Below are 23,666 nucleotides of genomic sequence, written 5' to 3' on the forward strand. Positions count from 1 at the left end.
CTGCCTGGAATGCTCTTCCCCCAGATAACTGAATGGCTCACTATCTCATTTGTTTCACACGAATATCCTCAAACAGGTCCTTCATTACATCTAAGCTAAAGTAAATCCTCTGTCGCTCTAACCTCTTAATCTGAACATGCTTTATTTTTCTCCATAGCACTTATCACAGTTTGTTTTTGTTTTTTGGCTTGGTGTCAGTCTACTCTAATAAAAAGTAAACTCCACAGGGTAAGAACTCTTGTTTTGTTCACTGATGTATCCTCAATACCTAGAACCATGTTTGGTACAAGGAAGGTGTATAATATCTCATCAATGACTGAATTTATAGGCTAAACTAGCAAAAACATACATTTTTAAAAATTACAATAACAAAGACTTAGCAATTTGGACAGAAAACAAGTCAGTATTTTACAAAATTGCCTTTCATCAAAAAGACCACACATTCATAGGAAAAATACATTTCTCATGTCATGGCTCTAAATCCCTTTGAATAGTATAGTTGCATTAACTATGAAGTTAACATTCACACTGGATAACCAAGCCTCTGATTTCTCTCCATCCTACCTGCTACCTTAATCTCACATCTTAATAAGTAGATCTACTTAAATGTGGATCAGTTATAGGTCTTTTAAAAACTCAAAACCCCATTCATCTTTAGTCCAATAACAACATGCTTCAAATGATAACAACACTCATCTCAAGTCCAACTCCGCCTTCCTCCTTCCACAGGATGAGTTACTAGGTCCTAAATTTTACTTCCTAGATATCTCAGGTCTGTCCCCTCTGCTCTATTCCCTGTGCATTAGCTGAGGCCCTTACTAACTTCTTACTTGGGTCCTCTCTTGGTATCTCCAGACCATCCCCTCAGACCTCCCTTTCTATATTTTAAAATATTGTTATTTATTTTAGAGCAAGGGGAAGGGACAGAAACATCAATGTGAAAGAGAAACATTGATCAGTTGCCTCCCCAAATCACCCCAACCAGGGACCTGGACATACCCTAGACATGTGCCCTGATCAGGCACCAACCCTTAACCTTCTGCCTTGCAGGGCAAAGCCCAACCAATTGAACCACAGCAATCAGGTCCTTTTGATGTATTCATATACATCAAACATCTTTACCCTTTCTCAAAAATCTTCAGTGATTCCATGTAACTTTCAAGAAAATTTTCAACTCCATAACTTAAGTTAGCATCATCTCCCATCACTGCCCTCCTTCTCCCACCTTGAACACATCATGCTTTAAGATAATTTAGCCACAGCGAACTAGTTTCCACATACATTATCTCCTTGCCTTTTTATTTTCCAGTGTTGCTTCCTCTCTGTCTGAAACACTCCTCCCTACCCTTCTTTGCCTAGTGAAAGCTTTAACTCTCAGCTTAGATGGCAACTCCACCAGAGGACTTTCCCTGGCTCTCTGACTTAGATATCCTCTTCTGTTCTCCCACAGCACTTACAATTACCATACTACATTGAATCAATACTCTTATAATTCAATATGCACTATGTTTTGTTTTCTCTGCATCCTCAACTAAATTGTGAGCTCCTTGAGAGCAGGTCTGATGGCTTATTCACCTTCATTCCACACTGCATGACACATCAAAGGGGTTGTCAAAATGAATGATTTATGAAAGGGGAGGGGGGAGGGAAGGAGGAAAGGAAAGAGAGAGAGAGGAAGGGGAGAATGAAGGAGAGAGGGAAAGAAAAGGAAAGAAAGAAGGAAAAGGGGAGCCAGGGAGGAGAAGGGGGAAGGAAGAGGGGAGGGAGGAAAAGAGGGAGTAAGAAAGAACATGCACACAAGCCGGCATTTAAACTGGCATTTGTAATCAATCCATCACTTGTACATGATCTAAGCCAGCGATTACTGAAGAGAGAATGATACATCTGAAACATCCATCTCCCCAGATTCAAGGTACAACCATCTATATTTCTTACCCCCTAAAGAGTCTGAAATGTCTAGCCTATTCACCCTGTTTCACTTGAAATTTTACCGCAATGTAAGTAACATAGATACAGAAAAAGGGTAGCAAGTGAATCTGATGTAATTAAAATCTTGGAAAAATTTAGAAACCTTAATAATCTATCATCTCTTGAAAATGTGCTATCACTGACACTGAAAGGTCTATCAAAAGTATAAAAAATTAATTCAACATAACACTTAAAATCCATGTTAAAACACAAAACTGTTATTGGGTTAACCAGGCTTCTCAAAAACACACTGGACAAAAATATCACAAAATAGCCCTGACCAGTGTGGCTCAGTCAGTCATTCTGCAGAGTGAATGGTTGCTGGTTCAATACCCAGTCAGGACATATGCCTGGATCTCAGGTTCGCCTGGGTCAGGGTGTGTATGACAGGCAACAGATCAATGCTTCTCTCCCTCTTTCTCCCTCCCTTCCCCTCTAAAAATAAATGAAATATTTTAAATATATATATCACAAAATAAAGTATACCAATCAGTAGAGGCTTTAACTATTTAAATAAATTCTTGACAATAGTACCACAGAAAAACTGCTTCTAAAACATATAATACTTAAAACGACATACACATTTTTACTTATTCAGGATTTGAAGCAACAACCAAAAGAACATACTAAACACTTTTTCAATTACTCAATACACTGTCACTTAATAAAATGTTTTAAAATTTAGGCTCTGGCTGGGTAGGTCAGTTAGAGTGTTGTCCAGATATGCCAAGGTTGTGGGTTCAATCCCCCATCAGGGCACACACAAGAATCAACCAGTGGGGAGGGATATGATTGTGGGAGAAGGGATGGGCTGGGAGGGGGGAGCAATGGGGGAAAAATGGGACAACTGTAATTGAAAAACCAAGAAATTAAAAAAAAAAAAACAATCAACCAGTGAATGCATAGATAAGTGGAAAAACAAAGTAGTGTTACTCTCTACCCCTCTCCCCCCTCTTCCTCCCTCCCTCTCTATAAAATCAATAAATGAAAAATTTTTTAAAAATGTGACTAACAAGACAAAACAAACTTCGAAGTATAAGTATGTTCAGTAAAATCTAATAAATAGCATAAATCCCTCTATAGCTCCACTATCATTACAATATAGAAACTGGACACATTAAAAAAGAAAATTTAAGCCCCAAATTACCAATACTAAATACTTCTTGAATTGAGATTTTGTTAAAGCAAAATACCAATCATGGGAAGCCTCCCAATTTTCACCACTCAAGAAATTAAGATGTAAGAAATAAGCTAAGTTTTTAGTACTACTGATTACAAGTAGGTTCTCTAAGAGGAGACCTACTATATAACAGGAAGTTCTTCTTGTAAAAAATTTAAAAGTTTATTTTAATAACTCCTTTTAACATTACTAATACCTTTTTAATAGGCAATAATGGAAATGATGAGTGTTTAAAAGTATTAGTTCTAAAATGATACCCCAAAGTTTGCATTTGCCTAACACTCACTATGAAACTTTTAAGGTTCAAGTTCCCAACGCACTTTCTTTTTTTTCTTTTTTCTTTTTTTTTTTTTTTTTGACAAGTTGAAAAAAGAGAAAAAGGAAATGAAAGAAAGAAAAGGAAGGAAAAAAATTAAATTTAAGATCTTCAACGTACTACATTTCTTTTAACCAAACATTAACAAGCTCTGCATTCGGAATTGTGAGAGTACCACATTTATTCCAACGAAATCCTGTACTATTCAAGCTTCTGAACTTGTTACGCATTACTCAACCCAATACTTTTCTTAAGAAAGTACTGTCTAACATCAAGGAAGGTGTACATCTTTCCTAATAAACTCACTTGTCACTGTTTTACAGATCACAGGAGTTAGTCACATCTGCAACTTAAGAAAAAAGGATTTATTTCTGAAACATCACTGATTGGTTTTGTGTTTACATGAAGATGAGATAGGAATTCAGCAGAAACAAGCATGTCAGGTACGTCAGAGCACCCCAAGCTCAAAAAATAAAAAAACCTAAAAAATAACTGGACTCAACTTACTTTGCATAGCCAATAAATATTTAAGTAGCCACAGCTCTTCCCTTCTACCCTAAACACAAGCAGTACAAATTTTAATTCGGATGCAGTACTATAAAAGCAATCTTGACTCTGAAGTGAAGTAAATTTGTTTAAAAATCGTTCAAAGGAACTGTCAAAAGTAGATGACATTTGCAATTTAACGCACTATCTGTTGCACTTGTGTTCTGACAAACACACCACACCCCTTTCAAGCGTTTCTGAATGTGGGATGGATGAAAAGTGCCTGCGGGCCTCTAAGTTTCACCAGTTGAATTGAGTCATTTCAGGTATCTAAGGCTTTAATTCTAGGGCACCTTAAAAATGACAGCATTCATTTACATACTCTCTCAACTGAACAAAGAGCATGTACTTCCCTTTACTGCTATAATTTCTTCCACCAATTAAGCAAATTGTACTTTTTGGACAATATCTTCCATTGAGTTAACATGTTTACATTTAAAAGGAACCGGGCCATCGGTTTTATCAAAATGCAATACTGCATATCTGACAATTCCCAGACCAAATAGATCACCAAAGAAAAATAAACCAAATAATCCTGGAAATACAAGGAACAACTGCTATCTCTTGAGTTGTGCAAAGATGAGCGAAATTCTTTTAAAAAATCTTTCAATCAAGACTGTTTTCCTGGCTAATCAAATAGGTCTTCTGCTAGAAATTCACAGTACTGTTAACACAATAAATGAGATTTTCTTTCATCGGTGTAACCGATAGAACCACAATACAGTTCAGGTTCTAGAGTCAAATTACTTGACCTGCTTTTTCTGTTTTACCTTTTAAAACACTCTAACGTAGTTATTTCCGGCAAAAAGAGACGTTCTAGATGGGACAACCACCCTCAGCGCGATACCCTGAAACCGGCTCTAACTCCCCACACAAACATCCACATCACTGACCCCTCGCCTCCCCGGGAAGACTCGGCACCCGGCCCCGGCGCCCGACACTCGGACCCCCACACATGACCTCGGTCCAACACCCCCCACTTCCCGAGTTCTACAACCCCAGAGGTTCCTTTTTTGTAGCAATCTTACCTTCATGATGATTCCGGGACCGCGATGCCCTCGAAAACACCGGATTCACCTGCACCTGGAGGGAAAACAAAAGATACCCAGTCACCGCTACAGGCACCCCTGCTCAGGCGGTGGCGGAGAAACCAAGAAAGACCGTCGAACCCGCGAGACGCCGATGCGGGGCTAGTTCCGGCCTTGCTGCCCCGCACACCCCGCCACCCCCCACCGCTTGCAGCTTATCGTCCCCATTGTCGGGACCCGACGGAGTTTCCAGTCTCCAACAATGACGCCATTTCTGTCAGATAAGAAACTCACAACAAGCCGGGTCCGGCCGGGCCTCGGCGCACCGCGCGTCCGAGCGGACAGCGGCCAGGGGAGCCCTCGGGGCCGCTGCCCACGTCCTATTCCGAGACGGGGACAGACAAGCCGAGCGGACCCGGTCTGCGGGCCGCGGGGACAGGGGACGAAGGGGAGAGGACCGGGAGGCTGCACAGCCCCCGTGCTCGCTGGGCCCCCACTGCGGCCCTCGCCAAACCGTGAGCGGGGCCGCGGGGCTAGGGCGGCCGCGGGGGGCGGGGGCTCGGCAGGCGGAGGCCGCGAATTCGAGCGTCCGGCGAGCCCACTCCAACGATCCTCCCTGCTGGTCGGCCGGGCCCGGAGACTCCCTAAAGGACCCCTGACGAGCCCGCGAAAGCCTCAGAAATGCCCTACCTTCTTCGGAGACGAGCGCCAACCCCGGCGCGTCCAGAGTCCCCTCCCCGGCTCCCCCTCAAAACCAGCAGGCCCGGGGAAGGGATGAGGGAGAAGGGCGGCGGGTCCAGCGGAGCCGAGGTAGAAGCTCCAGCTCCTCCTCCTCCTCCCGCGGCGGCGACTGGTACCTTTGTTTGGCGGCAGCTCGGGCTCCCTCGCTGGGGGGAGGGGGGCGACAGAAAATCCTCCCGGACGGGAGTCCGGGCCCCCGTCGCGCTGGCCTCCAGAGGACGCGGCCACAGACCCTCTGCGGCTCCCTCCGGGCAAAGGTCCAGGCGGTGTCCGTGGCGGCGGCAAGCTAAGCTCAGGAGTCTCCTCCGCTCCGGCGCCCGAGCTCCTCACTCCGAACTCGACTGACGGGCAAACATCGCCCCCCCACCCCTATCCCCCACCTTTTCCTCTGCTCTCCCCTCCCCTTGGCTATTCCCCTCCCCTAAACTGTTTCCCTCCCCTACCTCTTCCCCGGATGGCCTCTTAGACGACCTCGGATTGGCTAGGGTTTTTTAGGCCCCGCCTACACCCTGTCCTTATTGGTCCCCTGGATGCAAACAACGACGCCATTTTCCCACCAGTTCTATGGAAACAGAAAGTTACTCCTCAAAGCTTCCCGGGAAATGTAGTCCGTCTTGTGGGGCCAGTGCGCAAGCCCCTTGCCCTGGAAAACTGCAAGACCCGCAACCCCCCGCGCCTGCGTGAGAGGGGAGGAGGGGGCAGGGGCGGGGCGACAAAGCAGTCGGGAGGCGGTGACGACGCCTGCGCAGTGTGACAGGGATGGCGCATTTTCTTGCACAGAGTAATGCGGGGCCGCTGGAGGCTGAGGAGGGCGGAGAATTCGGGGGTGAAATAGGGGGAGGGGTTCCTGTACGCGCCGGGAGGAACCGTGGTTTGAACTATAAAGTGGGAAGTTGATGTTTGGTATTGCTACTCCCGGACCGGCGGCGCTAGAGCTGTGACCTCATCGTTGAACCGTGAGCTGTTGTGGCGGTGGTGGCTGGGGGGACCCGGATGGGGAGGAGGGCGGGGCCTGGAGTAAAGAAAGAAGGAGGGCGAGGACCCGGATGCTGAACCGGATTGTGTATGAATTTTCCGTCCGCTTGCTGGAGCAGGGAAGGAGCAGGAGGGCACGCAGCGGAGCGGAGCGGAAGGGGGCATCCGAGCGGAGAGTGGGGGCATCCGAGCGGAGAGTGAGTGGGGCCTTCGTGGACCCTGAGGCGCTCTGTCAAGCCAGTGATGGAAGTCGGTCTCGGAGGTGTTTAAATCCCCCGCCAGCGTCTCGGGCCGTTTTCTGCAGACCGATCATCTCCCGGAGTTGAGTGGAGGGGATCCCTCCGCTTCACAGCTGCGCTTAAATTTGTATGTCTCTGTTTAGCCATTCTGAAACCAGGACCTTCCCTTGGTATTTTCATTTTTCATGTGCATGATTTAATCCTCTCAACGCGTTAGAAAGCACTTTCCCTTCGTTCACTCAGTCCTTCGCGTATTTGCTGAGCGCTGAATGGACACACGAGCGAGTGCGCAATTGCTACAGCGGTGAGTGCTAAGGAGCCGAGTTACGTGATGATCGGGGAATGTGCTATAGGAATTTGGCTTAGGGACCTAAGGGAAGGCTTACCCGAGCAAGAGAGGATCGACCTGAGAGTTGACGTGTTAGCAGTTCACTAAGGAAGAACATTTCAGACAGAAAGATTAACATGTTGGAAAGCCTTGTGTCAAAGGGAGCTTCTGTGAGGCACTGAGGCTGGGGGGTGGGGAGCAGAGCCTTACACACTGTGTTAAGGAGTTTTGTTCAGTCGAAAGGGAACTAGGACTCCCTTTTGAAGATCGGAATTTTGCAAAGATCACTAGCTGGTGCAGGGAACCCAATCTGGAAGTATTATAGTAGTCACAGTGGGAGAGGATCTGTTTTTGTATTTGTTCACCCATCCATTTCTTAACAAATTTAAAGCAGTTTTAGTTTTGAAAATGAGTAGTTTCAGACTCACATAGGCATTCTGTAGTGTTATTCAGTTTCATAATAAGTTAATAGAGGTCAGTAACAAACTAATACCTCTTTACATTTAAGTCTAGTGCAAGATAGCCGAAATTTCTGGCTGTCATAAACTGGAGATCTTTGAGTTTAAAAAAAAAAAACAGGTCAGATCATGTGCCACAGAGTGTAGAACGCCTTAGACCTACAAATACCTAGAACAAGTAAGGAAAGGAACATTGACTTGTTAAGTGAGTGTTCTTAAACTTAGTGAGGAAAAGGAAGAATAAATAATTTTTTAAAAATTTATAACTAATGTTTTAAGTCAAAAAAATAACATCAACTAAGAATTGAAACAAAGGTTAGGCTCTGATTCCTGTTCGAGTTACATGTTACTGATCCAGAGACAACAGAGAATTCTTAAAAATTGGCCTCATTGATTTTTAATTTAAGTCACATGTATTCTGGAGGATGTGAAAAAGATAAACATGGGAAGAGATGGGTACTAATTGGTTTAGAGAAGTCTATAAGAGATACTTTTTGTTATTCTACTTATATCTGCTAATAATATTTTACATAAGCAGTTATTCTTCCTGCTTCTTATCTTTTCTAATCTCTTAAGAATGAGATAACCTGTGAAAAAGCTTAAACACTATAGGTAATTGGTTACTAAACTGGTTTTTGGATTACTTCAAAATATTTTTCTGAACTTTATTCCCCTTATAATATACTTAGTATTAATTATTGGTCAAGGCAACTGGAAATTTTCTGTATGGAATGTTTCTTCTTTGAAATCATATTACTAATATAATTTCCTTTGATGGGGTTCTAATAGTTTTATGATTGTTTCACCTACATACTCGAGAGTAAATTACAAAGAATGCACTTTTCAGTTTTTTAGGTTCATGATCCTAAAGACCAAATCATTGTCCCAAGAAACAAAGGAAAGCAGATAAAAGGGAAAAGTTTCCTAAAATGTGCCAAGATGTCAGAGCAATTAGAAAATTCCTAATGAAAGAGCAAATAAGTTTTTTTACAGAGCAAGAGAGATTCAATAATAAAGGAGGATTCTGGGAAAGTCTGAATCACCTGAATATATATATGGCAGATTCTGAGCCTGGGAAAAGTTAATGTTACTAATTTCAAGAACATGAAATTTTATTCTTTAACAATTAAAAAAAAAGGGTAGATTTTTTGCAGAGCAAGAGAGATACAATAATAAAAGAAGATTTTAGGAAGACCATGAGTTACCATTATGCTAGGAAATATTGAAGTAAATGTAAAATTCAGAATAATAATTCAGTTCAGGGAAATATTTTTAATAATATAATTGCATTCTAGTTAATGCATGTCTTAGAATCTCTGAAATGTTCTGATTGTAGAGAAAATACAGGGGAAAAGTCTTAAATTTTAATAGTATATAAAACATTCACTTTATTGCTCAGAAAAATGTATGTTTACTAATTTATACACACACAGAAGAATCAAATTCTGTAGATTTGTTTCAACATTGATTTGATGTAACAGTATAAGCCTTTTATAGTTGAGTAAATAGGAAAGGCTTAATATAAACTTTGTAACATTAAAATATAGGTGAAAACTTTGATCAATTATTTGAGTGAAAACTTTCCTTTTTTCTAATGAGATATAATTTACATATTACATAGTTCACCCATTTAAAGTATATAATTAGGTGGGTTTTAGTACACTCACTGGGCTGTGCAACCACCACCACAACCTAATTTTAGAACATTTTGATGCCGCCCAAAAGAAACCCAGTTCTCACTAGCAGTCACTCCCTACTCCCCCTACCCTAACCCTAAGCAATTATTAACCTTTCTGTTTCTATAGATTTGCCTGTTTTGAACATTTCATATAAATGGAATCACGTAATACGTGGTCTTTTGTGACTGGCTTCTTAAACTTAGCATAATGTTTTCAAGATTTCATATGTATAGAATTTTCTTTTGGACTGAAATTAAAAATTTTGGCTTTACAAAAACACCTTGAGACAGAAATTCCTTTGCAGTTTGACACTCAAAGATAATCTAGTTAATGAGATAATGTATGTTTCTCTTTTTTAACAGATTAGCTTTGAAATTCAGAAACAATGGAGAAGACTCAAGAAAAAGTCCAAAGAATTCTTCTAGAACCCTACAAGTACTTGCTTCAATTACCAGGTAGCAGTTCAGTTACTGTCCATACAGGGTTGTTTCTGTATAGTAGTGATCATTCAAATGTTAGCATACAGAAAGGTTAGACTTGCCAGCTCTTGAGATTTTTCCATTTAAGGTTATACATATGAGAAAAATGATTTTTTCTTTTTTTAAGTATATTTTGTGGATTATGTTGTTACAGTTGTCCCAATTTTTTTCCCTTTGCTCCCCTCTTCCCAGGACCCCCCTTCTCTCCAGCAATCCCACCTCCCTTAGTTCATGTCCATGGGTCATGCATTTAAGTTCTTTGGCTTCACCCTTTCCTATATTATTCTTAACATCCCCCTGTCTATTTTGTACCAATCGATTATGCTTCTTAGTCCCTGCACCATTTCCCTATTTCTCCCCCTCCCCTCTCCCAGCTGATAACCCTCCAAATGATCCCCATACCTATGATTCTGTTACTGTTCTCGTTGTTGGCTTAGTTTTTGTTTTTATTATTTAGATTCAGTTGTTGATAGTTAAGAGTAGAAAAAGGATTCTTTTTTCTTAAAAGGGACATGTTTTGACATGCCCTTTAAAAAATATCCAAGTATATAATATACCTAAAAAAATAAAAATACTTAAAACATTTGAGTGCCTTTATGGAGGTTTTATTCTTTATGGATGCCACACATCCCTATGTCCCACTGTACATAGATTAGGGAAAGCTGTGCCGATTTGTGCAACAACGAAAAGCTTCATGTGCCCTGCACGTTCATGTTTTCCACTATCTCACACACCCTGCATTTCTTATACTGCTAGTTCCTTTAAGAGCCAAATAGTAATGCATCTAAATCATATTACTTAAAAACATAACCCACATCATTCCTATATAAATTTGGGCCACCTAGACTTGGCTTCCTACAGTTATACCTGCCTAATCATATTTATGTGTATGTACATGTTTTATTTTGCTACTTTTTAAGTTTGGAAGAATGATAGTAAACATTCATACATATTAATAAGTGTGAGTACTCAGAATGCCTTTTCTCATAGAAATAATATAAAAGGTGATAAATTAACAACAATAAAGACCTATTTAACTCATAATATGGCTAAACTTCCACCTAATGATGTTCTCAACTCAATCACAGTAAACACATTTTCATTTCTGTTCTACAGCACACCTTTGTGAGCACGCCTCAGTGGTAATATGTGCATTTGTATTCTTCAGGAGTCTGGGGCGGATAAGGATGGTAATCAAGGCCAGAAAGTGTAGACCCTCCCTAGCTACACCTTGGAAACCATTGTGTGCAGTGTCATTTTTATATGGTGGGGCCTAATGAAGACACACCTGCTAATGTCAGTGCTCAGAAGAATGGAGGGAAGACAGAAATGGAGAATGCCCGGGAAAGTTGTCTTGAGTGACATTTATTCAGCAGTTAGTAGCTTTGCTTATTTCAGGGTCTTCCTTTGAGAAACATGGCACTGTTTTTCCTGCTCTACCCATCTGTTGCTGGACTTCTTTTGTAACAAGTTGGCAAATATTGGCTGGAACCAGTTACAGTGCTAACAAGAGTCTAAAAATTATCTCCCAGTTCAGATACTCTGCTACTGTGCAAAGCAAGGACTACCTATAGCTACATTTTAACCATACTGGTTACACTATGCAATTAACTTCTGTAGCACTTTTTAAATTCTTATTATCTGGAAGTAATATTTTAAACCATTAGATGACATTTTTAAATAAGGTTTTATTCTTTATGCTGTTACATTTGTCCCAATTTTTCCCTTTTCGCCTCCTCTGCCCAGCCCATCCCCCACTTCCATAGTCAATCTCCACACCATTGTCCATTTCCATGGGTCCTTAATATACGTTCTGCATGACATTTAAAGACAGATGATGACTTTGATGGAAAAAAAAATTTTTTTTAAATGCTGTTGGGGAGGAGAATCTCAAGGACCTGCTGAGGGGGGATCTGCTATAGGGAGTGGGGCAGGAGGCGGCTCCTTCACTCTGGGGATTTGCCATGGACTCAGCTGCCCAAGCTGTTCTCCCCGTTTCCCTGTCTCACTTCACCCCCTGGGGGGCTACCTAAGGGCAGGTGGTAGGTTTTTGTTTGTTTGTTTAACCCTGGGCTCTAGAATGACCTCATCATCTCCACTTTGTCACAGTACCTCCTACAGGCTCCTATCCTTCCAGGTCTACACCTACCCCACGCCTCTTTTCTGGCTCCCTGCATGTTGACTCATGATCTACTTTGTTTCCTTTTGTGTTTCATTTTCTGTTTTGATTGTCTCTCTTTTCAGGTTTCTAGAGCCAGAAGATGTCCTTAGCTCCCAGCAATGTAAATTCCTCTTCCCCCTGGGGAAATACACTACCTTGGTTTGAGAAGTTTAGGGACTTTTATTTTTCCCCCCAATGTTTTGGGTTTTTTTCTCTCCTTGCCTTTTTTTTTCCCCCCTTTTATTTAGAGGGAATGGGTGGAAGTGACCACAGAGAGGTGGAAGGTGGATTTTTTTTTTTTTTTTTAGCTCATTTAGAGGTGGGGAGTTCTTTTTGTTTTTGTTTTTTTAATATGGGTCATGAATAAAGTTTTTGAAAATTAAATAAAACTTCATTAGGTATCACACCTTTTTAAAAATCAAATATAGTCTTGCATACATGACAGACTATAACCTAAAAAAATAAGAAATTTTATTATGCATAATAAACCCATTTTTCACAGAAAGCTTCAGGGTTACTGAAGTGACTTAGAGGCAGGCCAGACCATTCTGTTCTAAAGTTACTTTTGCTAATAAAAGATTATAATTATTGATATTAGAATTTTCTGAAATTAATGCAGTTGATGTTTGCTTATTTGCCCTAGTGTAAGTCCCCAGGCCTTTGGAGTGGGAGGCAGAGGGTGGCGTTGGGAGTAGAGGAAGAAGAGCTGCAGAGAGGAGGTTGGTCATTTTAAGGTCTTAAAAAGAAAACAGTATTTGTTGGTTTTACTTTTAAAGGGTATCTGTGGCTAGCATCTATTAGAAACTATTTGGGGACTTAAAGTATCAAGCCAGACCCTAGAATCTATCCAGAGGAAAAAAATATATTAAAACTGCAGTACCTGTAAGTTAGACCATTGACTGTACTGTTTCCTGCATACATTCTGAAGTAAAAGGAAAAATGTGGCTCCACCTTGACTGTCTGTGTTCTTCCTCTTCTAAATGTGCTTTTAAAAGTGATATGGGTGACTTTGCACAGTTGTGCATTGTAAGTATGGCCCAGAATGACCTTTGTCAAACTGGAAAGTAGGTCAAACGTATAAAGTATGTAATTACTCCCCAGCCCATGTTACCTTAAGTGTTAGTAAATAGAAGATACTGCTTCTTGAACCCTAAGAGATCCTTCTTTAGACTGCTCACGGAAAGTGAAACTTTGTCCCATTTGGACATGTGATGAGAGTTTGTGTATTCATTTGGGTGATTGGTGCAGAGAAGACGTAGATAAGACTTAGAAAAAATTGTTTACTGAAACTTTTTATGTAACTTTTTCTGAAACCTCTGAAATATGAATGTCCATGCATTCACTTTAGCAGAGCTTATAGAGCATTTTTATTGTGTGAACTAGTTGTGGGTTTGTCTTTCATTCCTTTATATTTGGGCTAAAATGACCTCTGGAGCTTTCCACGTAAGAAAAGGATAATATTTGAAAACTAATGGTCCTGGTCAAACTCGGATGTTAAAAAGGCAATATTTCAGGCTGTGGGGGTCTTGCTTGGTAGGAAAGAAGCAGAGCGGTCCAATGTCTGAAACTTAATTTAAGGAATGGTAGATAATTTTAAGAGGTAATTGTATAAGGTAATTCAGTAGCAACATACGTTTCATTAAAAATACCTATGTTTTCTAATATGTTCTCTGACATGGACAGTGCTTAATTAACTGCAACTAGACTGGCATCCTTTTCAAAAGTAAGGAATTAGATCACAATTCCTAAAACTCTCATTCCATTTCAAAATTGTAGATACAGGTTAAGAAGAAAGTAGTGGGCTTACTAGTAGCAGGCTGCTGAAGTACTTTAGAGTCCCTTTTGCCTACCCTGACTTAAGGTTGTGTGTTCTGCAATGTAAGTTTTGGCCGAAGGAGCCAGTAGTGGCCCAGCAGTGGAAGGCAGGCTCTGCAAGGGCAATGCATTGATGGAGCTGGATCCATCAAGTCTGATTGGTTTTAGAGAAAATTTCCGATATGTTTTATAATTAAAGTATTTACTGCCAAATTTTATTCTTTAATTGCAGGTAAACAAGTGAGAACCAAACTTTCACAGGCATTTAATCACTGGCTTAAAGTTCCAGAGGACAAGCTACAGGTATCTAGGCAATTCTAACCTCATTCTTAATCCCCAAGAAATTTATGGCATCATGTAAAAGTACTCCTAGCTCTTAATTCTGTTTAATGATTATGCAATATATTGTTTAAAATTGAAGTTGCTGAGTAATTACTAGTTTTAAAAATTAAGACACCTGAGACCCTCACTGTTAACATAATAGTTCAAATATTTTTAAGAAATTAAATTTCCATTTGTCTTTTTCTGTTAGATTATCATCGAAGTGACAGAAATGTTGCATAATGCCAGTTTACTCATTGATGATATTGAAGACAATTCGAAACTCCGACGGGGCTTCCCAGTGGCACACAGCATCTATGGAATTCCATCTGTCATCAATTCTGCCAATTATGTGTATTTTCTTGGACTAGAGAAAGTCTTAACGCTAGATCACCCAGATGCAGTAAAGCTTTTTACCCGCCAGCTTTTGGAACTCCATCAGGGACAAGGCCTAGATATATATTGGAGGGATAACTACACTTGTCCCACCGAAGAAGAATATAAAGCTATGGTGCTGCAGAAGACAGGTGGACTCTTTGGATTAGCAGTGGGTCTCATGCAGTTGTTCTCTGATTACAAAGAAGATTTAAAGCCACTACTTGATACACTTGGGCTCTTTTTCCAAATTAGAGATGATTATGCTAATCTACACTCCAAAGAATATAGTGAAAACAAAAGCTTTTGTGAAGATCTAACAGAGGGAAAGTTCTCATTCCCTACTATTCATGCTATTTGGTTGAGGCCTGAAAGCACCCAGGTGCAGAATATCTTGCGCCAGAGAACCGAAAACATAGATATTAAAAAATACTGTGTACATTATCTTGAGAATGTAGGTTCTTTTGAATACACTCGGAATACTCTTAAAGAGCTTGAATCCAAAGCCTATAAACAAATTGATGCCCTTGGTGGGAACCCTGAGCTCGTAGCTCTGATAAAGCACTTAAGTAAAATGTTCAAAGAAGAGAATGAAAAATATTAAGCTATTTTTGATTAGGCCTGATAGCTTATTTTAACTGATTATTTTGTCTTTTAGCCTGTCATTTAAGAAGCTTGGAGCAAGCTGTTTGTCTCCAAAATGAGTGGACAGGGGTGATCATTGTACAAAATTGACAGTCGAAATGAGCCGCATTTAGTTAGGTCTGATTTGAATGTCACAGTGGGCTATGTTGGGTCTTTGTGGCCAACTCTGCCATGAGTGTTTGATTGATGCTGTCAATAAAGAATTCATCTTCCAAGAATTTTTATCCAGATACTTCCTAACTACACTATATGGGCATTTCCCAACTCATCTACCCCAGTTCCAAGCCAGTGACTACTTAGGACAAGTTTCTGTAGCTTGCTGGCCCAAGGACAATAGGAGCTCCTCTTCCTAAATGTTGCTGCTGAGAATATCAGTCTCCTCCCTGGAAATTCCCTTGCTGAGATTTTCCATGAAGCCTGGCAGTGATAAACAGTGAGCACTCTGGTTCTTTTCCTTACCCCCCTTTTCCTCTCTCCCTACCTGGCAAATTCTGCTCTTTAACCAAGGAGTCTCCTTTTACACGCTAGCCCAACTTCTTTTTTCTTTCTAGAGTAACTGGGGCCCCCAAACTGATTAATATCTGGGCACAGAAATGTCTTTCCAATTGGGATGAAAAAGGTAAGTACCCACAGGGAGAAGTATTTTAAGGAGGAGCCTTTAACCCTTTTTATATTTCCTCATTAGTAGTAAAAATCATAAAAGCCTGTTTGTTCACTTCAAATACGGAAGCAGAGGAAAATGTCTTTTTCCTTTCGGCCCACTATCCCCCTTGAAGGCAGTTGGTTTTGAATGGAAAGGGAACTGCAGGCATCTTTAATCTCTGCAATTAAATGAAAGAAAGTGTTAAACTGAGAGCTAGTGCCTGACTGAAAAGTAGCCAAAGACTACATTATGAGGCACTAATGAGCTTCATAGTGCCTTAACCCTGATTATCCCTTTGTGTCATTTCCAGCCCCATGCCCCTGGAGCCATCTGTGGCCAAGAGACGGGGAGGAAGGGGGGAGGCACCTTGATTCCTGTATTCCAAGTGTTGCTGACATCCCAAAATAAAAGTCTGTATTTCTCAGAAACATTGCAATTTGCTTGATTGGTTCTTCAGTATGTTATCTCAAACCTAATCACCAGTACATGTATGAGAAATTCGCTTCAAAAGCACTCAATCTAAATCATTATGATAGGCCAGCATTATGGGTTCAATCCCCAATCAGGGCACATACCAGAATCAACCAGTAAATCCATAAATAAGTGGAACAATAAATTGTCTCTCCCTTCTTTTCTCTCTCTAAAATAAATAAAAAAATAAAAATCTTTTTGAAAATCTGGGTACTGCTTTTACAAACTTTTAAGACAATTTGAATCTGCCATTTTAACTGATACAAGGAAACCTCTAGGAATCATGGGTATTTATGCTACATTATGGGAATTTTAATTTTGTGCTTATGGATCCATAATTTAAAAAGGAGAAAAAGCATCATCATTATTCAGAAAAGTGTAATGCTAACTATATAGACAAAATATATACCTTAAAGATTAAGTTGATTATTCCTTACCTAATCAATTGTTCTGTACTATTCACAATTCTTTTGTCATTTTCATCTTGCCTTTGTCAGTTTTAGAAGTGCTTGACACTGAACTGGGGACTTACCAGAAGTCATTTTATCTATTAAATAATAAAAAATCCACTCTATACATGAACTATATTTACACTTGTTAATACAGCAGAACACAATGAGTAGTTTAAATCTAATGAGATGTATTAATTTATCTACTTAGGTTTAAGGTACATTTTTCTTCATAAAGGAATTATCTTGTAACCCAAGTAAGAACTGACTTTCGTTATTTAGAAGACATGTAGTTTTCAAAAATTATTTTCACATTTTCTAGTCTATGAAGCTTTAGGAAAAGATTTTATTCATTTGTCAAAATCAAAAAGACAAAGGCTGGTTATGGTACCATAAATTATTCTCGTGACCTCAGCACAGCCTTAACTCTGCCAGCTGTTTTCTATTCCATTCTGTCAATTTCCTAACTTTTCCTCCTTGCCTTCCTAACCTGTACCCTGTAGTCCTTCACTTCAGGGATCCTTTCAAAGACTTTTTCAGGTCCCTTCCCTGTTTTTCGTAGGCCCCTCTTATCCTACCAACTTTCAATCCTGGATGAATGCAACCAAACATTCTTTGCTTCTGCCATGTTGCTGAGTGCTACTAGGGAACACTGCAAGTTAACGTAGTACAGCCTCAGTAGCCCTTTTATTTTTCATCTGAAGTCCATGGCTTCTTCACTCTTCCCAGTAAATGTAAACTCCTAACTTTCCTCACTACTTTTTCAGGCCTGTCTTGAAAAAGTCTGTCTTCTTTAATTAAGATTTTATTTATTTTTAGAGAAGGGAGTAAGAAAGAGAGGGAGAGACACACCAGTCGGTTGCCTCTTGCACATCCCCAACTGGAAGCCACACAACCCAGGCATGTGCCCTGATCAGGAATCAAACCGGCGACCTTTAGGTTTGTGGCACGTTGCCCAACCCACCGCACCACACCAGCCAGGGCATCACTGTTCACTCTTAGGTGATCCAGGAGTGTGTTTTTGATTTAGTTCTTACCGTTGTCTGCTATGTTTATCCAGCTCTCCCAAGTTCTATAGCTTTGTCCATTTTCACTGTCATTTTATATAGAACAGGCTTTACTGCTTGTTGAAATACAGAAAAAGACTTGATAATGGACACCACAATTGTGTGAATTCAGATCCAATGCAACTGGCATTTGGTTCCCCAACCCCCACCAGCATCAGCTGGTTAACTGCAGGCTTCCTCTGGTTATTTCATTAATCTTGTAATAATGCAACCTCACATTTTATATGATCGAATATATTGGACCTTACAAGTAGTATGGCATAATTTTACTACACTCTTGTACTGGTAGATTAAAAAAAAAGTGCAATAAACAACAGTAGTAATATAAATTTTAATAACCTATTAGTTCAAGTTAATTGTATGGAATGTTTCATGACCAGTGATTTAATGGGCATCTTTTCATAGAGATGTGGGAAACATTTGCAGCACTAACTGCTGTATCGTGGACATTCTTTATAAAGCACCCTGTACTTTAGGAGAATGACCAATTTATTATCTTTGAATTACTTCTGTTACTATACCTAGAGAAAAATATATCTGAAGGTCTGAGAATTGGTTTAAGGAAAAAATGGAAGAGATTTGGACCTCAGTGGGAAGAGGTAGTACTAATACTAATGGTAATCTGCAAAAGTAATTTGTAAATCTTGCCCAGTCACTTAATAGAAATTGCAAAATGGGACTAAACACTTGAAAAGTAAACATTTTAAAGAGATTTAGATTTAATAAATGATATTCTAAGAAATAATTTATTAAAGCTGTCAGATTTAATTAACCATAAAGAATTGGACATGTAAAACTAAGTAAAGAAAACTGAAAATGAATTAGGTTACTGAAACAAATACTGATATGCTCTTTGAAACAAAACAAACTAGCAAGTCCAAGAGACAAACTAATAGATTTTCTAATAATTTTTATTAAAATTCATTTGTGGTTTGATGGTAAGTGAAAGCTTAACAACTTCTCAAGTTTGTTACATTTATTGAATCCTAAACATGGCCAATTACTGTCCCCAAAGCTCTGGATTGAAGACGAACAAAAATTAAATTATAGCATAGCATTCACTAAATGAGTTAGCAATAAAAATATGAAAAATATATAATTTAGACACTATAAAGCTTAGAAAAAAATTGACTGTAATTGCTGATTGTTTAAAGGAAGCTAGGAAAGGATTTAGCACCATGAAGAATGTCATTAATATTAAGAAAAAGTCTCAATTTATTGAGACCAAAAGTGACCTATGATTATCAACTTAATGAAGTTGTTGGAAAGATTTATGGAAGTTTACTGTGTTATATCATGGCTCAGATAGTTTCATTTAGCTAGTGACTGCTGCAAGAAACAATCAAACCAATAACTTCCTCTTTGCTTGGATAATTAACGCCCTCTAACTTGTTTACCTTTGTTGCACAAAATTGCCAAATTAATCTTATTTGCTTTCATTTTATGCCTCTGTTTAAAAACCATTTCCATATAGAACACTTTAGCTTCACAAAGTTATCTATAATCTGCTTCCCATCTCCCACCATTCCTTTACTTGACCTAAGCCTGCCTATTTCATTCTCCCCTAAAGACACCATACATGCTCCCACTTTTGTACCTGTGCCAATAATACTTGTTCCCCTGCCACCATTACATTTGTTCTTTCTTTAAAGTCTAACCTAAGGTTGGATTTCCTTGCTGAAGACTTTGTCCTCAAATCAAAATGTCTTTATAATAAGTAGTAATAGTAATGAAGGAACTGGAAGAAACAAACCATACCCTCTAACCAGATAGAAAACCATTAAGAGATGGCCTTCAGCTAAGTTGTTAGTGGAGACCTTACAAAACAAAGCTTTAATATGGCCTTTAGTTAACTAAGGTAAAAACAGCCATTAAAAGGCATATGACTGACTCAATAAAGGGTATTTTTATTATTCCCAGCAGACCCATTATTCTCTGATGGGTGCTAACTCCATTCTAAGGCAGCTGGAAAAGTGTTGCTGCAACCTGACTAATGTACCACCCATCTCTAAAACAAAAACTATTATCCTGGACCTCAACTGTTGACTTAGGTTATTTTTGTTATGTTACTTAAGTTTGTAAAATAAAACGAGGCATAAACTCCTACAGGGGACACCTTTGTTGTTTAGTGGCCCTTCTCCCATCCTAATTCTTCATAATCACATTTCTGTTGCCTGTGGGCAAATTACCTCTCCCCAGTCATATACAGCCGAGGTACCCAAACCCGATGAGTGGCAGGAGGTTGCTAATCCTTCCTCTCACTGCCCTGCTAACATCAAAGGGAGATTCTTGAGTGGAGAAAACTAATGGAGTCCACTCTTCTGGTAGTAGACTCTGACCAAATGGCTAAACAGTACTTGCTTTTTTTTTTTTTCCTGGTTCTTGTTCTGTCTTGGTTCTTTGTCCTGCTCCTGCCCCTGGTGCTCCCTCCGGAAAGTAGCAGTAAGAGAGACTTCCATTGTACACCCAATTACTACTTTAAAGAATGTGTATTTATTGATTTGAGAGAGAGAGAAGGGAGGCAGGGAGAGAGACAGAGAAACATCGATTTGTTTTTCCACTCACTCATGAATTCAGTGCCCTGACCAGGGATGGAACCCATGGTGTTTCAGGACGGTGCTCTAACCAACTGAGCAACCCGGCCAGGGATACCTATTTATTACTTTTGACTTTTGAAGCATACAGATGAATGTATTATCTATTCAAATATTGAAATCAGAAAGTCATAAAAGCACCACTGAGCAACAACAAAATAAAGCAGCAGGAAACAAGAATGTGACCTTCACAAGCAGCATGCCAAGAGGAGAAGTTACACATGAGAAGGTGCCACAGATTCATAAGCAGAAGGCTGCAGGGAACTGTGCATGATACACATGGGCCACTGTGAAGCTGCCAGTGAAAGGCTGACTCAGCCTGGTGGTGGAGCTGGAAGACTGGAAATTGTTACAGTGAGAGAATTAGCTTTTGAACACTTTTTCTTATATAAACTTTTTTTTGAATATCCTGGTGAACAATTATTTATAGCCTCAACTCCTATGGTGTCCAGTTAAGACACTGTGGAATCACGTAACTCTGAAATTGAGTGGGCTTAACTGATCTTGATCTTCTTTTAAGTTACTCCACAAAGCTAAAGGGCTTCTATACTAAAATAGGTGTCCCGGTCCCAACAATAAAAATCAAGAAGGTAGATGTAGTCACTGAAAAAGTTGGTAGCACAAGAAGAGCAGTAGGCAAGGACTGATGTCAGTGAGGGAGCCATCACAGGACTAAGGCGCCAAGGAAGGAAGAGAAGGCCAGCTAATTGAAGAGAGGGGCTCTGCATCCGTGACCTATGGACTTCTAAGGGGCCCATTAATGAGCATCAAAGAATTAACTAACTCCCTGCAATTATATGCAAAGTTTGCATTATGTGGATAGCTTTCATCAGATTTCCAAACTGAACTGTAATTCCCTGTCCAAAAAAGAGAAATTTCACTGAATATGAGAATTAGAAGCTCTCTTCTTTGAAGTCATTTAGCTATGCTCCTTCAACTTCCTTCAACTTCAACGCACTGCACGCAGTCTGGCTTCTGAATCCACCATTCTACCCAAACCGCTCTTGTCAAGAACACTGACATTAACCTTGCGAATGTAGTTGAGTAGTTCTCTCTTATCCTACTTGACTTCTCATCCTTCCTACTTTAAGTTAGTACCTTATTTCTTTTGTTGCGCCTAGCCTCAATCTGAAATTATTTTGTATCATCTGTCCCATGTTTAGGGTACAAATTGGTCTAGGACTGGAATATTGTATCTCCTTTTTGCTGCTAGATTTCCAGTGCCTAAAAATACTACTTGATGCAGAGCTGGCACTCACTAAATATTTATTATATTTGGTGCATGAATGATGAGACTCAAAGTGGACTGTGTTGCAAATATTTGATATTTTAAGTTTGAGCATTTTTCTACAATGTTTAAAAAAAATTTTTTTTTTAACAAAGGGGAGTAATTAACTCTATCAACTTACGTTGTACAGAAATCAAGAGATATGGGAACTGGGAGACCACCTTGGTGGTTTGAAGTCACAGATGACATTTGAGAAGGTAACTTTGGAAGAACTGGAAGGAAGTGAGAAGCCAGAAAGCCAAGCTGAAAAGGATTAAAGTGAGAGGGTGGTGAGGAATGGGAGACAGGGTGGAGCAGAGAAAGCACTGCCAGGAGATAACAGGATTGAGGCGGCAGTGCACAGGGTCAATATGACAAGGACTGAAGGCAGAGAGGGGTCATTCTTTCACTCTGGGCAAAATGGGACAAATATTGTCATAATTTAGTTGAGAGAAGAAAGTATTTTACAATTAAAAGGAAAATTCACGTCTTCTGTAACTGTTGTGGGGCTGGTCTGAATTTGGTGGATACCAATAATTAAAAAGAACAAAACAGTGGTCATTCACTGTTGAAAGGTAATTAAAAACTTAAAAGTTAAAAAGCCCACACAGCTCTTTTCAGGACACAGATGAGTATTAGTAAATAACGCGCCCTTACTCTGCTTCGATTTTCTCCTGGGCCACCTCCCAGGTGTTACTCAGTGTCCCCTCGGTTGGGTTAATGGCCTCTTTCATTTGCACCAACAATAACAACAGTATAGGCATTTGTGTGCTTTGATCAGGCACCCACTGCTAAACGTTCACCTCAGCGTCACCTCATCTGATCCCGACAAGAAGCCATCCAGATATTTACACAGGAGAGGCTGGCACCGAGAAATTAACATGAAAACAGAATATGCTTTTTCCATTATTGCACTTACTTTCATTCTGCCTTATGTTTTAACCAGTTAATTTCCCCCCAGTTTTTGAGGAGTCTTCACTCTATTCTTTGTGGACTCTTCATAAGCACGGAGCTGAGCTTCACACAGGACTTGCAACTCGAACCGGTGAACAGGACGTGCTCGGTCTCCGGCCTATTTTGTCTTGGAGCTCGGGGAATCGCCCCGGGGAGCCGCCCCCCGAAGCACTAGCGCAGCGGAGCCGCAGGGCCTGGACGGGCTGACCCAATTCCGGCTACAACCCATTTTGGGGTCCAGCAGCCATCACGCACCTCGAGAGCGTGACTTCCTGCCTCCAAATAAAGCACTTCCGGCAAAGAGCCGGAAGCTGAGCTGTGGCACCGGGCGTGCGAGGGGCTGCCGCCGGACCACCCGGCCGGCCGCTGGCAGGTGAGCGTCGGAGGGGCTCGGGAACTGAGGGGGCGCGCGTTCCTGGTGGCCTCTGGCTGGCGGTCACCTTGCAGTGCTGTCAGCATTTCTCTCCTTTCCTAGAAGTTTTCTAGAAACTTCCCGGGTTGCCGGAGCTGGGCGTTGCCTGCTCCCTGCGGCTTTGCCCGGACCCAGATGTGCAGGGGATGCGCGCGTGCGGGGGTGGGGTGGGCGGCGGTGCGCGCGCCCGCGGGTTTGTGGAGGGACAAGGGCGTGTGTGCGACGCTGTGCTCTTGTGGGCGGACGTGCGGGTCCCAGGGGACGGGCCCAGCAAGGTGGACCGCGCAGCCCTACACCTCACAGAAAAGTCTTACTGGCTTGTTACTTAGGAAGAGGTGACATTGGTACGGGCGACAAGTGACTTGGTTTCACGTTAGAGAAATAGCCTTGTCCTTCCAAGTCACTTAACTTTTGTGATGGAGGAGAAATTTTGTTGAGTGGAGAATATTTTAAAATTTTACATGGTGCTTACTACCCACTGGGGACTGTCTTAAGTTGTGGGTAGACCCAGGTGACGGTGTGACATCCCTGTCCCCAAAGAAACCACAGCCCCGT

General features: G+C 40.7%; 3 protein-coding genes across 10 annotated transcripts in view; 2 read left to right on the forward strand and 1 right to left on the reverse strand.

Moving 5' to 3' along the window:
• ARID4B (AT-rich interaction domain 4B) overlaps nucleotides 1–6,127 on the reverse strand; it is a 136,544-nt gene extending 130,417 nt beyond the window's left edge. For 3 of the 4 annotated variants that reach the window (XR_016508327.1, XM_090263464.1, XM_090263462.1), the window contains exons 1-2: nucleotides 5,896–6,127; nucleotides 5,039–5,093 (exon numbers count right to left, since the gene is read on the reverse strand). Coding sequence is in view for 3 of the 4 variants with exons in the window: in XM_090263464.1 (XP_090119590.1) it covers nucleotides 5,039–5,044 (6 nt within the window). In the remaining variant the exon portion in view is untranslated. Of the gene's footprint in view, nucleotides 1–5,038; nucleotides 5,094–5,728; nucleotides 5,873–5,895 lie in introns of those variants that run through there. The other variant, XM_090263463.1, reaches the window with a different exon arrangement.
• A 411-nt stretch (nucleotides 6,128–6,538) lies between these two features.
• Nucleotides 6,539–15,276, forward strand: GGPS1 (geranylgeranyl diphosphate synthase 1). Of its 5 annotated transcripts, XM_090263340.1 has the most exons (5): nucleotides 6,584–6,735; nucleotides 6,874–6,930; nucleotides 9,821–9,913; nucleotides 14,146–14,216; nucleotides 14,446–15,276. In XM_090263340.1, the coding sequence occupies exons 3-5, from the start codon at nucleotides 9,844–9,846 to the stop codon at nucleotides 15,211–15,213; spliced, it is 909 nt and encodes a 302-aa protein (XP_090119466.1). In that variant the 5' UTR covers nucleotides 6,584–6,735; nucleotides 6,874–6,930; nucleotides 9,821–9,843; the 3' UTR covers nucleotides 15,214–15,276. The 5 variants fall into 5 exon arrangements, with proteins under 5 accessions (XP_090119467.1, XP_090119466.1, XP_090119464.1 ...); XM_090263341.1 differs by lacking the exons at nucleotides 6,584–6,735; nucleotides 6,874–6,930 and adding an exon at nucleotides 6,539–6,560; XM_090263338.1 differs by lacking the exon at nucleotides 6,874–6,930.
• A 7,724-nt stretch (nucleotides 15,277–23,000) lies between these two features.
• TBCE (tubulin folding cofactor E) overlaps nucleotides 23,001–23,666 on the forward strand; it is a 59,504-nt gene continuing 58,838 nt past the window's right edge. Inside the window, exon 1 of the mRNA XM_090263450.1 lies at nucleotides 23,001–23,072. The gene's annotated coding sequence lies outside the window, so the exon portion shown is untranslated. The remainder of the gene's footprint in view (nucleotides 23,073–23,666) is intronic.

This window comes from Furipterus horrens, unplaced genomic scaffold, assembly GCF_987537825.1.
Source record: "Furipterus horrens unplaced genomic scaffold, mFurHor1.1.pri manual_scaffold_15, whole genome shotgun sequence".
Taxonomy (NCBI): Eukaryota; Metazoa; Chordata; class Mammalia; order Chiroptera; family Furipteridae; genus Furipterus; species Furipterus horrens.